Consider the following 15550-nt stretch of genomic DNA (forward strand, 5'->3'; position numbering starts at 1 on the left):
GCACAGAGAAACACAGCTTCCATCTGTCCCACAGTGCCCCTGCTGTCTGCACAGAGAAACACAGCTTCCATCTGTCCCACAGTGCCCCTGCTGTCCGCACAGAGAAACACAGCTTCCATCTGTCCCACAGCTAACCTGCTATCTGCACAGGAAAGTGCATCTTCCTTGATGAGTGACTTTCTCTTTGCAGAGGTCTGGTGGAATGTCTGAGTTTTCATGTCTTCTCAGGGCCCTCTATTTTCCCTCTGCATTGCTTGTCCTTCAAGTACCCTTCAGTACCTGGTTTTCTTACTGCCCTCTTCCGACACTGTGCCATCAGAGACTACCACCTCAATGGTGTGCCCCCACAGTCATTCCCAGGACACTCAGTTTGGCCCTGTGGGGACCCCAGGTAGACAGGACGCGCATGTCAGGGAGGGGGCACACTCTCCACCAGGTCTGCATCCTGGCGATGGTTGGTGCCTCAGAGGGGGCAGTGTTAGAGGCAAGTTGGGAGACTAGCTGTAGCCTGTTGTCTCACAATCTTCAGGGAGAGGGAAGGGCTACCTGAGGTGGCTGCCACATGCTCTGTAGCTGTCTGAGCCCTCCACCACCAGTAGACTTATTTCTGATCCCAGGTAGTGGGCAGTGACAGGGTCTGCCCAACCCTGAAGCCCACCTATGACCACACTGGCTATAAAAAGGGGAGGGATTGGTCTTGCTTGCCCCCCCCCATCACCCCCCTAGGTGAGAACCAGGTGTGTTTCTTGGGACATGAAACTACCTCCTGGGGAGCGGGCTGTAATGGGGGCTGGTGTGTGAGAGCCATGCAGGACCCCAAGGATGGGACATGTGGCATGTAAGGCTACTTCCCAGCCTCATGCTGAGCGGGAAGCTGGCGTATGGGCACTGCTGGCCACGTCGTCCCCTTGAAGGGACTAACCTCCTCCATAGGTTGGACCGTCAGACGCAGGCCACCACTTTGGTCCACCAGATCTTCGGGGGCTACCTCCGATCCCGTGGTAAGTGGGGCGTTAACGCTCCCTCTCCGGAAGGTCTGGGATGCTGAGCGAAAAATACTTTGGTGGAGGGACCATGGGGCCTCTCTGGGTCTGCAGGGCTGGGAACATCCGAGAGTCTGGGCACCTCTGCTCACCACCTCACGTTCTGTTCCAGTCAAGTGTTCCGTTTGCAAGAGCGTCTCAGACACCTACGACCCCTACCTGGACATCGCACTGGAGATCCGGGTATGGGCACTGTGGATCAAGAGAGGGGGCAGACAAAGCACACTGACGGCACTGAGTCCGACTCAGAGAGCCCTGCATAGGGTTTCCAGGGAGCAGTTGGTGGGTTTGAACCACCAACTTGTGATGCAGACTGGGAAAACTGACTTAGGACAAGTAGGAAGGGTCATGTGCCTGTTTCTCTCTAGCTTTTTGCCTTAGACGGAATCCTTTTGTTGTGGTTTTTTTAAATAAGGGGGGAGGGGGGCATGCAGTTCTGTGTCCTGAAGCAGAAATGTTGCTCACACTGTACTTGTGGAGGTGGAGGTGGGGCTGACCGTGGGCTAAGTTAAGCACTGGCCGCTAACAGAAAAGTCAGTGGTTCAAACCCACTAGTCGCTCCATGAGAGAAAGAAGGAGCAACCTGGAAACCCTGTGGGTGGTCCCCCTCTGTCCTCCAGGGTCGCTACGAGTCATAATCGACTCATCAAAGGCAGAGGGGCTGGGTTGGTGGGGGCTGGATGCCCAGGCAGAATCTTAGTGTCTCAGACGCTGCCGCAATCTGGTGGGGTCCCCTGGGTGGTCTGTCACGTGGGAAGTCTCAACTGTAGTCTCTTGTCAGTTTGGGGGACAGCCCCATGGCCTTTTTTCTTCCTCATGCTCAGCCCCAGCCTTACAGGATGGCAGTTCTGTGCAGGCGGAGTTTTGAGATTTGCTGCCTCGGCCTGAAGAGGCCTTGGATTTCTTGCATTTCTTGAGTCCGCCTGTTTCCTGTGCTGTCTGTTCTCTGCCCCTCTCAGCAAGCTGCCAACATTGTGCGAGCGCTGGAGCTCTTTGTGAAGCCCGACGTCCTGAGCGGAGAGAATGCCTACATGTGCTCCAGGTAAGCAGCTGGAGGGTCTCTCACCTGATACGCCCTGTGGTCACTGGGTGAGAACCCTGCCCGTGTCTCCCCTGACAGTCGCTGCGGTGGGCTTGCTCCAGGAGGCCCCTCCTGATGTCTGTCCCCCTGAGCGGCTGTTCCCCATGTGGTCCTGGTGGCTGTGTCTGCGGGGCACATGCAGGCAGCAGGTGTTTTCTTTTGAAAGTTGATGCTGTAAATAAGGTTCCCGTGTGGCAGTTTCTTTTCCATGGTCACTCAGTGACGTTTTCCCTCGCGCCAGCATACTCCTCGCTGTATTCTGGTTGTTCCATCTGTGGTGCTTTGTCCTCCCCCACCCTGCGTCTCCTCGTCTCTGTGTTGGGGTGACAGGTGACTTTAGGCTGTTTGCTCTCACCACTCTCGCAGATGCAAGAAGAAAGTTCCAGCCAGCAAGCGCTTCTCCATCCACCGAGCGTCCAGTGTCCTGACCCTGTCCCTCAAGCGTTTTGCCAACTTCAGCGGGGGTAAGATCACCAAGGTGAGTGTCCATCTCCCAGTGCTGTCGAAACACCTGCTTCCAGAGCCAGGAATGAGCGCTTCTGAAGGCCAGGCCCAGCAGTCTGCTTTTGCCCAGGGGCAACCCCCTGAATGATTGTAATGCACAGTCCCATTGACCAGGTCGGGCTGACTGGATCCTCGTTCCCTGGTCTCCTTCTTCGTGCTCCAGAAGGAGTGCTGGACAGTGGCCTCTAGCTGTCCACCTGCCATGTCCACTGGTGCATGAAATGAATATGTTTGGCTGCGCGGCTTTTGTGGGACCTGGAGTCCGAGCACTTTACCGGGTGTCTGTCCCCATGAGAGCCTAGGGCAGCCTTCTCCGCTGTTAGCTACATGCTTTGGGTCCAGTCTCCGAGCCTCAGTTTCCTCACTGGCTCATTTAGATCAGAGTCCCCCAAACTGATTTCTGTAGTGCGTTAATCAAAAACTTTGAAGAAACGTGCCACGTTTGGGAAATGCCAAGAGAAAGTTTTTATTCTTTTATTTATTTAGTTTGAAACAATGGGCCTTCTCAGAGTCTTTATTAATCATCTTATATTTTGGATCTCTAAGAAAGGGATTGGGTACAGAAACCTCTCTAACCTAATTGTCTGAGGCGTTATTCATTCGTCACTGCTACTGTCTGTCAAGGTGCCATTTTTTGTGATGGTTACTTGGACCAACGTGACTGAGACCATGTCACTTTACCCTGAGGGTTTCCGTTTCACTTCTGACACCTCGGATGGGTGTTCCCATGAACGCAGTTTGAGGAACATAACTCCATTTGATTTTGGGGGTTGGATGGGAACTCATGACTTTTGGGGGTTTTAGTTTGTCCTTAGAAAGCAAAGACATGTAAGTAAGTCCCACTTGTGTCAGACACAAGTAACTTCCTGTGAGGGGTCTTCAAAGAGTTTGTGGGGAAACAAAATGAAACTATTAATCATAGGAGCGTGGGAAGACAAGGGCAGGGAGTGTGACAGTTAACGACAACAGAGGCAAATGCTGTGATGTCCATATAAGAATGGTGGTCCATGGGTGTGGGAGGGAGAACACCCACAAACATATAAGGGTGCAAGGTAGTTTATCTTTGCTGCAAACACATCCATGGATGTGGTGGAGCCAACAGGGAACGTTCTGGAAACTTCTTAGTCCTGGGCTTGGGGTCTCAGGACCGTAGTCTCAGGGAACACCAGGGTCCGTCGGCGTGCAGTGGTCCACAGTGACAGTGCTCTGCAGTCTGCTTTGGTGGGGTGGATCTTAAAAGCTCGGGAGCAACCGCCTAACGGCCAACTATCAGGCTTTCCCTGTGCGGAGGAAGGAGTGGTGGAAACTGAAGTCCCTGGAAACAGTCCAGGGGGCTGATGGACAACGTGGACACCAGTCTCCATGACCCTGAGACCAAAAGAACCAGATAGGGCCCAGCTATCACTACGAACTGCTCTGACAGGCATGGCGTTCGAGAGGCCTGGACACACTGGGAGAGGATGTGGACCAGAACTCAGAACAATAACAAAAGACAAAGCTCGCTGGTCACAAAGAAACTAGAGGAACGTGAAATGGTGGCCCTTGGCCGCCCAGTGAACTCCCCCTCCCTTGGGGCTCAGTCTCCAGCCAAGCGATAGGGAGTTATGTGGGGGTGAGGGGGGAGCAGCAGCACTAAGGAGGCATGTTTACTGTCAAGCAGGCCAGTATTCCTTTATCCCAGGTCAGAGGCCAGAGGGCGGGGGAGGGCGAAGGGGTGTTCCATGGGGGGTGGGTCTTGAGACAGGGCTTGCTGTCTTGAGGTGAAACAAAGCAGATGATTTGTTGGATGCAAAACTGATGATCTGCTCTGTAAACCTTCAATTCACAGTATTCTTTTTTTAATTAAAAACAGATAAATTTTTCCACCATTATCATGCCCGGTAATAGACAAAGTTCTGAAACACGCTAAATAGGCAGTAATAAATACAGTCAGTGTTGGGCTGTGTGGTTTGCTCCATGCCAGCCGCACCTCAGTAAGCAAAGACCTGTGTGTGGGCATGTTAAGATCCTATTTTCAAATGTCTTTTCCCACCAACAAAGGTCACCTTCCGTAATCAACCCTGGAATGACCTTTGCTCTGAGACAGTCCTCGGGTTGTGTCCCCAAAGCCAGCTTCCTTCCCTCCTCTCCCCTCCATGCTCACACAGGGAGGGACTGAGTTGTGCCTGTTTTGCACTGAGAACCAGGTAGTCAGCGCTAACCTGGATACCACTCCAGTGAGATCAAGTGTCCAGAAGGGCACTTGGAACAGACCTGTTTCCCCTCTGCCTGAATCGTGAGCCCCAGCAGGCCCCCCGAAGCCTCAGACTCCAGGAGGTCCGAGAAACCCAGCCTGTGTAGCTGTGGGTGCCTGGGGCAGGTTGGCCCTCGCTGGTGCCTGGGAGCTGCAGTGCCTGTCCCTCTTCACACAGGACGTGGGTTATCCAGAGTTCCTCAACATCCGCCCATACATGTCACAGAGCAGCGGTGACCCCGTCATGTATGGACTCTACGCCGTGCTGGTCCACTCGGGCTACAGCTGCCACGCTGGGCACTACTACTGCTACGTGAAGGTCAGTTGCCGGTCATCAGTTCCGGTCATGTATGGTGGCAGCAGCTGTGTCACACTCTGTCCCACAGTGTGGACGGGCCGTTTATGTGGGAAGCTGGCTCTGTTCTGTAAGACCGTTCAGTTCCCAGGGTCGCCTCGGTGCCTGCAGGAAACCAAGCCCACTCCCACTCACAGCCACCCTGTAGGATGAGTAGGACTGCTCCGGGGGTCTCTGAGGCTCTGCGTCGGTCTGGGAGCCACTGGAGGAGCCACTGTGCCAGTGAAAAGAACTCTTCCAAACCACTGTGCTCGAATCTGCAGTCCGAGCGAGGGCCGCTTCAGCACTTTGTCCCAAACCCCTGGGGAAGTCTTGGTGGGGAAGTTGGGGAGAGCAGAGTCCTGTAGAAATTCACATCCTGGGGCGCTAAGGGGGACTGAAGCCACCTTTGGGGTTGCACCAGCACGAGGCGTTGGGAAGCAAACCCGTGACTTGATCATGAGCACTGAGATGCTGCACGGGGAGTAGCCGCAGGTCTGTGATGCTGGTCTGAGGGTCACTTGCTTCTTTCCCCTGCAACATCCTGTGTTTGTCCTTCAGGCAAGCAGTGGGCAGTGGTACCAGATGAACGACTCCCTGGTCCACTCCAGCAACATCAAGGTGGTCCTGAACCAGCAAGCCTACGTGCTCTTCTACCTACGGTAATGACCTGCCCACCGCCACAGAGCGCTCCTTCCTGGGGTGGGCTTGTCTCGCACTCTTGGTGCTCTTGCGCACCTCCTGTTGGGGAATGATTGGGAAGCTTTCAGGCAGGGGATCCGGGATCCCTCACCGACCACTCTGCCTGAGAGCCTCGGGGAAGGCCAGCCACAGTGACTGCCGACCGGGGTCTCAGGTGGTCCTGGGTGGGCCAGGTGGACCTTAGAAGATGGGAGGCTTTTTTTTTTTTTTTTGCTATTTTCTGAATTCCTGCTGGGTTTGGGTGAGAAGGTTCTCTGACTTTGGGGGAGTCCAGAAGAACGCACTCAGTGTGACAAGCGCTGGTTGAGGTGAGACTCGGGAGACACCTGCTGGGCCGCCCAGTTCCTTGGGGCTTTCTGGATGTAACTTGTCCCGCTCCTCCGTGCTCTGTCTGGGCCACATTCCCTGACTCGTGGCTTCCTTTGCCAGGATTCCCAATTCCAAGAAGAGCCCGGAAGCCTCCATCTCCAGGTCGACCCCCATTGTCCCCAGCCGCCCAGACCACCTCAAGAAGAGCATCAGCAACGGGGTGGCTTCTTCCCCACTGACCAGCAAGGTACTTGTCTCGGGTGGTGTGGTGCCACGGCTTATGTTTGTGGGCACAGATCTTTGCTGGCAGAGATTTGTCATTTCTTGGCTCTCTTGTGGTTTCTTGGGATGTAGTCATCAGTTGATGCTGGGCCTGAAGGAAGAGGACGGGACAGTTACCAGGAAAGTGAGCCAGCAAACCAGAAGAGTAATGTCCACATGTGTCCCTTCACAAGCCCAGCCTGAGAACTGCCCGCGTGGAGGCTCAGTGACAGGCATACCGAGCAGACTCTTCACCATCAGCATCTGGGAGGGAAAGTGTGTGTGTGTGCTTGTAAAAATAGACACCACTAAACAAAACTCAGTTTCACCATTTTTATGTATTCAAGAGAGGCTCCAGGACCTTTAACAGTTTACGGAGGTTCTCACGAGTGAAGTAGCTGGTTTTCCTTTACAACAGTTAAGAGGACCGAAGCTGAGGTGGCAGGCTACCACCACTCAGCATTTGGATCAGAGTCCATAGAAGAATCCTGATCAAAATGTGGAAGGTGCAGAACAGAATTTCAAATTCTCATGGAACGCAGACTGTCTGGAGCCATGGATTCCCTGAGATCATCTTTAAATCTGAAACCAACAAACCAACATGATCCCCCTGAAGTCTTCTCAAAACCCAGAATTGTGCTTAAGTAAAATGTGTCCGCCTTAAGCGTTGTGCGCTCCATGATCTGTCTCCACGGGAGCAACGTGACAGCAGCAATTCACAAGCTTAGGCAGGTGTCTGGAGGCAGCGAGTTAATGTCAGTAAGAGGATGAGAATGGCAGCACCGCGGGAAGCGCGTGGTCAGCGTCCCTGGACTGGACATGTAGAAATGTTGAATCAGTGTATGTTCTCAACATATAGCCACGAAAGAACTGAAAAAGGTACAGGGAAATATGACGTGTTGGAGTTGATGAAGGAATGAAATTGCATGACTGATACTCAGTGGAGCAGGGAGGCTGCCCCCGAGCTTCTCAACACCACACTGTGTGTGTGTGGTTCACGCCTCGAGATGGTGGAACACCCACAGAGGGCATCCTGGGAGCCAGTCTCTCTTCCCTGATGCCGCAGACATGTCCATCCCCAAAATAGTCCCCAAGGGCACTGAAGTTAGCCTACAGTTGCATACCATCCGGATAGTAAATGCTGGACAAAGGAAAGGTGTATTCATTTTATCAAAATGTTAATAAGCTATTGAAACATGAAGGGAAAAGGAGAAAAAAATCCCGAAGAAAACAGTGCTTTGAAATCTCTGGGAAAGACTTGGATGGAACAGAGGGAGCAAATTGTGGGTTTAGCTGCTGAGTTAAAACTTTTAAAGTTTTGCACAAAATGCGTTGTTGTGACGTCCAGTTCTGACTCATAGCGACCCTGTATAGGATTTCCAAGGAGCAGCTGGGGGGTTTGAACTGCCAACCTTGTGGTTTACAGTCCAGGGCTGCCCCTACATGGCCACCCCAGAGTCCAGGACTCCTGGTAGAACTATGTAAAGGAGCCATGCCAGGGACAGGGACCAGCCAAGCAGCTGCAGATAATGGCAGGAAGCCATGGTGTGTACTTGCGGGTCAAACCATTGAGAAAAGACCAAACGGAAGAAAAATCACCAGGATATTCAATGATGGTTCTGTTGGTGAGGGCACCTAGGGTCATTGTTTTATCTCAGAGAGAGTTTTCAAATCCCGGGGAGAATGGGCTGTTTTCTTAGTAAAGCTGGCCGTGTGCACAGGACTCTCAGCTTACCAACCAGGTCCAAAGAAACGGACGGCAACAAGGTCCACAGAAATAATTCATCCTGATTGCTCACCAGGAGTCCTGGAACGTGGGAGGTTCAAAGCCACCAGCCGCCCCGCGGGAGAAAGCTTCTGTCTTAGAAGCCCTGTGGAGCACTTCTCTCTGCCCTGCAGGGTCATTCTGGGTTTCAGTGGACAGGCAGTGGTGGGGTGGGGGTTGCATTGGGCTGGTAACCAGAGCTGAGCTGTGTGGCCGGGTGTGCTGTGGCCTCCTGAGAGCCTGGCCAGACCCTCACGCCCTCAGGGTTCTGACTGCCTCTTGCTCTGCTCTCCCCCAGCGACAGGACCCTTTGACAGTGAAGAAGCCACACACCCCGGAGGAGCTCGGCGTGCCCATTCCCCGGAACGGCTCCCTAGCTGGCCTCAGACCTCAGAATGGAAATGTCTCTCCAAAGCCACCCATGGGAACCCCGTCCCCCAAACTGTCCAAAACACCAGTGCACATGCCGACCATTCTAGATGAGCCTGGAAAGAAGGCCAAGAAATGCACCCCTCTGCCACACTCCTCCCTGTCCCCCAAAACCTCTCAGGGGCCCCACGGTGTCGGCCACTGGAGCAGCAGCAGATCTGAGGGCCGGCGGCTGGGCAGCTTTGACAGCCGGGCCACTGTCCTCTCTACCTCACCAAAGCTCCTGGCCGAAGTGATCGTCAACGGGCAGGCACCAAAGGGGCGCGACCAGAGCCCGGAGCTCTCGGAACAGGACTCCAGCGGCTCCAGCCCAGAGCACTCTGCCGGGAGCACCACTACCAAGACGCCCCAGGCCCCCAAGAGTGGAGCCGCCTGCGTCTGTGATCCTCAGGAAACAAACTCGTGCGCCGGCGGCTCCCCCAAAGTGCTGCCAAGTGGAGACTCTCCAAAGGTGGGGAAGCCGAAGCCCCCCGTCCTGAGCAACGCCTCCTTGGAGCCCGCAAGCACCATGTCGCCCCCCCCTGCCAAAAAGCTGGCCCTATCTGCTGCCAAGAAGGTGGGTCAGGGTGACACATCCATCCCAGTGTTCTTGGGGCGGAGGGCTGTAGGGGACTTGGGTGTCCTGGGGAGCTAATGACAACTTAGGATGAGATTGGGATTCTCATGAAACACTCCGAAAGAGCTAGGCATGATGGTTAGGCGAGTCAGGGGCCCTGCGTTCCTGGAACGAGGCCTGGGATGGGTGGGCAGCCAACGGGTGCCCCATGGTGTGAGCACACACAGACGCTTCTTGGGGCACCCAAAGGTGGTACGGTGGCAGTAACACCGCGATGCAATTGTGGCGCTGGGTTTTTGTTTGAATCTCCTTCCTTTTCTCCTTTTTGTTTCTAACCAAAACCACTTTTCTGATTCTTCTTCTACCGTCCCCTCCCCCTCCCCACCCCCTTTGTTGGCTCCCTGTCTCCCCTCATTCTCCTTTCTGGGCTCTTGTTGTTTTGTTATTTTCATTTCTCTTTGGTTTCTTTTCCGTTGACTTTCCCGCTTCAATCACGGAAACCCTTTTCAGACCACCAAGTTTTTATTTATGTCAATAACTGCAGGCTCACCCCCTGCGGAGGGCGACCAGCACTGACCTCCGTCCACCTCCCCTCCCACCGTCCTCCGACCTCACCCGCCCCCTGAAAGCCACTGGGCCTGCTGGTCAGACCAGGTAAGCCGAGGTGCAGGTGGGCCCGGCCCAGGGACGGCGCTCCGGCTGCTCTCCGAGGCCTGGGGATAGCTTTGGTCCGTCTGCCATATTGGAGTCCTTGGGAGGCACACGACTGCTGACAAGGAGGTCGGTGGTGTGAAACCACCCAGAGGCGATAGGTCTCCGCCTTGATGGTGGTCGATAGTAGCGGGCACACTGCTGTGCCGGGAGCAGGCCTGTGAGGTTGCCCACCCAATCTTAGGGCATATTGTACAGCAAAGCAAACCACACAATCCCAGGGTCTGCCAACAGTGTTCCCGGGGTTAGACTCCGTCCTCCTGCCGGGGACCAGGCCTCGAGAGCGGGGCCTGCCCAGAGCCACACCTCCTGGGGCTTGGGTCTCCCCCTCAAGGCACTGCTCTGGACACATGGCATGACCATTCCCCAGAGGGTGGACTGATGGGTGATCAGACCTTTTCACTGCTGGGGAGGAAGGGAGGTGGGTGGGGCTGGCTGAATGGGGTATGCTCTGCCTGGCTGCAGTGCCGGCTCCCCAGTCCCCCCAAGCCTGCCCTGGCTGGTGGTGTGTCTCCTGCACCCAGCTCCCCTGACACGAGCTCTCTTACTTACCAAGCGTAACACTTTGCACAAACCAAGCCCACAGCTGGCAAGTCCAGTCTGACTCATAATGGGCCTGTAAGGCTTTCAGGCTTTCTGAGCCGACACTTTCTTCATTCTCTTACGGAACGGCCAGTGGGTTTGAACTGCCAGCCTTTCGGTTAGCAGCCTAGTGCCTAGCCCACAGCGTCACCAGGGCACCTTTGCCCATAGAAACCCCCACATCAGTGAGGGATTTGGTGTCTGAAGTAGTTTTCTTAGATCCTGTATCACGTAACCTTTTTGTGGGTCCTTCACAAAGGACGTTGTCTGTTCTGTGGAGGATGGTGGTCGTCCTGCTTGATTTCCCTGCAGACGGGGGCCCTTTCGGGATGAGGTGGACAGTGTTGTGACCCGCTCACAGAGCACTAGTGGGGGGCTCAGGGCACTGGCCTCACACGGCTCTGTATGTGTTCTGCGTTTCTGGGATAGTCCATCATGCAGATCTGCTCTCCAGATCTCCCCATCAGTGGGTACCTCGGGGGTGCAGAGACCCGCCCGGCGCCCTGACCTCCCTGACTTTATCTTCATGTGCACCTCCCCACCCCCAGATTCCTCGTCGTACTGTTTCTTGCTCAGTGATGTTCTCCCCTTGCTGCATTTGTTTGAGGGGCACAGTGCTCTCGTTTGTCCTGGTGGGGGTGACCCCAGATAGGGGTCCTGTCTTAAGTAGGCGTGGAACTTTTATCGTCAACCTATTTTTGCAAACGTACCAGAGGGCTTCCAGAAATCCCTTCAGACTCCTGGGCTGGGAGGGCGGGGTGGAGGGTCCTGCAGGCTTGTGCTTACACCTGTCTCTGTTTTCAGGACTGTCCAACCTGTTCCCACGCCATCCAGCCATCCACGACCTCCCCTCAGCTTCCTCTCCATGTGTCCTTCATTGCCCGCTAGCTCTCAGCCTCTCGGGAAGGCAGAACCACGGAACTGCTCCTCCTCCCCGGCTCCCCAGCCTCAGGTGAATGGGTCCCCCGCACCATCTCCAAACCTGCTGCAGGAAGCCATCGACGGCCCCCAGGGGATCCCTAGAAAGAGGAAGAAGCACCGCTTGGCAGAGAAGAGGGAACCGAGTTCAGAGATGCGCGCCTCACAGCACAATGGGGATGCAGCCTTGCTTCCTCGTATCAAGAAGCGGAAGAAGAGGAGGCACACAGACAGTGACGGCCTGTCCTCTCTGCGGGGCGTGCCGCTGGAGGTGCAGGGCCCATCCCCAAAGCGAGGCCGCGTGGAGCTGCCTTCCGACAGACTAGAACAGGGAGTGGGACAGCAGTCTGTGAACGGCTGGCCAGTCGGACTCGGGACGGAGGCCCACCATGTCGGCAGCAAGAAGCAGAAGCGAGTGGAGGGCTTCCGTGGAGGAGGTGGTGACAGACACAGGTGAGAACAGGACGGGGGTGGCTGGGGGCACCTCCGTCACCCACAGAGCTGCCAGCCTGCATTGGCCAGTGAGTAGGCATCACTGTGGGTTCTATGAGCTTCCAAGTCCAGCCCCCATCCACCCCCATGAAAACTGGCTGTCTCGAGAACTCCGGGAGCAGTTTGACAGCCCATCGGGTCACTATGAGTTGGACTCAACTCGAAGGCTTGGTGACAGTGGGTGGGGGTCTTTATTTGTGAGTGTGGCCCTGCAGCCCATCTGCTGGGGTCTGACCCTGACTCCGACCTCACAGCTGCTGCTTGTCCTCGGATAACGCTCAGCCAGAGACAGCTGCAGAATGTCCGAGGAAGAGGAAGAAGAAGAAGAGGAAGCGAGAGGCCCAGCAGGTAGTGGATGGGACAGAACATCAGGAAGGCCAGACGAGCAAAGGGCAGCGGGCCTCTCCACTCCCCGACCTGAACAGTCACTCACCGCTGCTGAATGGTAAGTGATACTGAAAGAGGGGACCCTGGTCAACAGTGGACGCCTGTGTCATAGGGCAGGGAGCACTGTGGGAAAGGCCTAGGTGATGATGTGGGAAACCTGAGTCCCCCACCCCCACCCCCAGCTTTCTGGCCCCAGGCAATCCTTGCTCTCGATTGGGTGGCAGCTGTTTATCTGTAAAAGTGCTGAGCAAAACCCGGCCTGAGCAACGTACCACCATTCACCCCCGCTTTAACTTGAGACATGGGCTGCCCTGTCTAGGTCCTCCTGGAGGGACCCCTGAGACCCTTGAGTGTGAGTTGTTGGGTTCACTCCGTGTGCTGTGCATCACAGCCTCACCAGTACCAGGGGACACCCAGGCAGGTGACGTCTGGAGCGGAGGGTGAGCAGCCCGTCTCCCTGGAGGCTCTGCCTCCCTGCGGGCTGGTTTCTGTTTGCTCCAGAAAAACTAAAGAATAGCTAAAAGTGGAATTTAGTGCATTCCATGGGAACCCCCACCCCCACCCCACCCCCGCTGCTGGGCCATCAGCCAGGAACATGCCCATCAGATGGCCTGTGTGGCCACACAGAAGCAAAGTGACCCTGAGTGGAGCTGGACCACAGGTCTTGGATGGTTATGGAGTACCTGGACAGCGTGAGGGCCAACGATACACCCATGGGAGAGTTACATGGGTGGGCACCCAGGGAGGAGGGGCCACACAGAGCACCCAGGGGGTCCCCATAGCCACTTACTCTCGGTGTTGGTAACTGAGGGTCTACTGCCTGGGGTGTGGCCATGTCCTGATGCTCAGGAGAGTCGCTGCAGGGTTGGGGACAGGAGGGAGGGTGGCACAGTGTGGTGGGTGGACGAGAGGGACCACTGGTCCTGAAATGGTCTCTAGAAGCTAGGCCTGGGTAATGGACGCTTGCGATGGGTCCACACACACCATCGTAGACCAGTCCTCCCCTGTGGCTGCTCCAGGAAGCTGGGGGCCCGTCTGTGAGGATAATAGAGAGGGGGTCTCCTCAGTCTTCCCCCTCAGATCTGGGGCTGACACGTCTCATCTTCATGCTTTAAAAAATGTTCTTGTCATCTGGCTTGGTTTCATACTCAACCTTTTCCAAAGTGACAGTGAGGCCCTCACCCCTGCCAGCAGGCTGTCGGTAGCAAGGTCTAGGCTCCGTTGTTGACGGACGTAAATGAGTGTTCTCTGCTGCTCTGGTTGTAGGACAGCCACACGTCTCCCCGGTGCCCTGGAACACAGAAGGAGTGCCCGATGTGCTTCAGGAGCTTCTCAAACACTCGTCCGATAAAGCTTATGGGAGAAAAGGTACCGTTTGGAGACTGCTCTTGTTTTAACTCTGGGTGGCTTACTCTGAAGGTGGGGAACGGCAGAATGTGAACTTGCTGTGTGGTGTGCATGGGGGGCAGGAGCAACGTGGCCTTCAAAACGGGGAGGGATCTGCAGACTTGTTGTCTTCATTCCTGCTGCTTCCCCGGCCAGTAGACCCTGCCGGCAGAGGGGGCCCAGGGAGCAGCGCCAGGGGAAGAACTCCTAGCCACTGTAACTCAGACAGAACTCTGCGGGTGCCTTGTGGCTCACAGCACTGGGCTGTGTTTCTGAGGTGACTGTCCCCTACACATGCGCTCTCTGCCTTGGTTATCCATTCTCACCAAGAGGGCCGAGTCTCAGGAGGAGTTCAGTCTAGCCGGTAAACTCCATCCCCAGGGGAGCTGAGAGTCCCTCACAAGTGCCAGCACCGTGTGTCTTTTTTGTAGTTTTGACATGGGACGGTGAGATGTCGGCTGTCAGTCGGGATGCCATTGAAGACAGCAGACTGGCCCGGACTGAGACGTTGATTGATGACTGGGATGAAGAGTTCGATCGAGGGAAGGTATGGTGCAGAGATGTGGCTGTGGGTCTGAAGGACCCGGGACCAAGGGCTGGGGAACTCAAGACAACATTCAGGCAGCTTGTAGTAAGTGCAACATGTGGTTAGCCTGGGTTCAAATCCCTGTTCTGCCACGTACTAGTCATGTGAGTATGAGCAAGTGCTTATTCCATCAGCAAAGAGAGGATACTAAGGTGAATGACCGCATTCAGTTTTTGTGAAGGGACTGTTTGCACAGAGCGCCAAGCCAGCCTCCTGCCACCGAGTGAGACCGCGCCCTGTACAGCATTGGAGGCCGCTCCCATAGAGTGGCCAGTGGGCTCCAGTCAACCTCCTGGTTGGCGGCCCAGTGGGCGCGTCAAAGTGAATAAACACTCTTTAACTAGTTACAATACAGAACCACCATGGCAGCTCCGACAACTGTGATTCTTGGTTCAGGAAAAGAAAATTAAAAAATTCAGGAGAGAAAAGAGGAGAAATGGCAACGCCTTCCAGAAACTTCAGAGCAGACGGAATTTCTGGTCTGTGACCCACCCAGCGAAGGCCACCAGCCTCAGCTACCGCCGATGAGCTGGCTGCTGTTGGAGGAGGTGAGGAGGGCGCAGGGGCCACGTGTGAGTGTCCGTGTGCACTTGAGGGACCATCAGAGCTCTCATTTCTCCCATCCTGTGTCTCAGCCTCCCAGTGGAAACGCGACATCACTTTCCAGAGCCGTGTGTCTCAACCCAAGAAGCAGCCTTAGCGGGGCTCCGGTGGGTCGCCACACCCAGGTACCGGGCATGGCTTTGCCTACTGCTGCCCGTGGACGCCCGAGGGCGAGGCGTTGGGCTTGCATACCTGACCACAGGCAGCCGGAGAAGACGAGACCCCTGTGACACCTACAAGCACCGTAGAGGGAGCGCAGCAGGCAGCTCTGTCCACAAGGAGCCAGAGGCTCTGCTCACAGACAGCAGCGTCTCCCATGCATAGAACCAGGGCTGGGATGCCACCCCTCCCTGTCCCCTCCTGATGGAGCAGCTGCTGCAGGCACGAGACCCCTGTGTCCGCAGCCTCGTCTGTCCAGCCGCCCCTCTTCCTGTTCCGGAATTGGGACGGGACTCTTGTCATGCTCCTTGCCCTCATCCTGTGTGTTTGAGGGGGCCTTGAATCTCATGCTAACCCATCCTCCTTTTAGACTGCTGTTCCCCCAAGTTTCCCTCGCAGCTACAATCACCCGTGGTCTCTAAGGAGGCAGTGGCCTGGCGGATGAATCCCTTATTTTACTACTCGCCATAGAACGTGTATTTTTAACCAGGGCCGCGACTTCCATTAGC

At 55.5% G+C, this 15550-nt stretch overlaps 1 protein-coding gene across 1 annotated transcript in view; it reads left to right on the top strand.

Moving 5' to 3' along the window:
* The window catches only part of USP36 (ubiquitin specific peptidase 36), a 22067-nt gene extending 7260 nt beyond the window's left edge, over positions 1-14807 (top strand). Inside the window, exons 5-21 of the mRNA XM_006869653.1 lie at positions 934-1001; positions 1156-1226; positions 2003-2085; positions 2491-2602; positions 5040-5180; positions 5757-5857; positions 6327-6453; positions 8531-9217; positions 9762-9871; positions 10823-10913; positions 10965-11068; positions 11315-11881; positions 12175-12365; positions 12627-12728; positions 13574-13675; positions 14125-14240; positions 14676-14807. Of these exons, the coding sequence (XP_006869715.1) occupies positions 934-1001; positions 1156-1226; positions 2003-2085; positions 2491-2602; positions 5040-5180; positions 5757-5857; positions 6327-6453; positions 8531-9217; positions 9762-9871; positions 10823-10913; positions 10965-11068; positions 11315-11881; positions 12175-12365; positions 12627-12728; positions 13574-13675; positions 14125-14240; positions 14676-14807 (2905 nt within the window). The remainder of the gene's footprint in view (positions 1-933; positions 1002-1155; positions 1227-2002; positions 2086-2490; positions 2603-5039; positions 5181-5756; positions 5858-6326; positions 6454-8530; positions 9218-9761; positions 9872-10822; positions 10914-10964; positions 11069-11314; positions 11882-12174; positions 12366-12626; positions 12729-13573; positions 13676-14124; positions 14241-14675) is intronic.
* Positions 14808-15550: the final 743 nt, after the last annotated feature.

Source organism: Chrysochloris asiatica, unplaced genomic scaffold, assembly GCF_000296735.1.
Source record: "Chrysochloris asiatica unplaced genomic scaffold, ChrAsi1.0 scaffold00132, whole genome shotgun sequence".
Classification (NCBI taxonomy): domain Eukaryota; kingdom Metazoa; phylum Chordata; class Mammalia; order Afrosoricida; family Chrysochloridae; genus Chrysochloris; species Chrysochloris asiatica.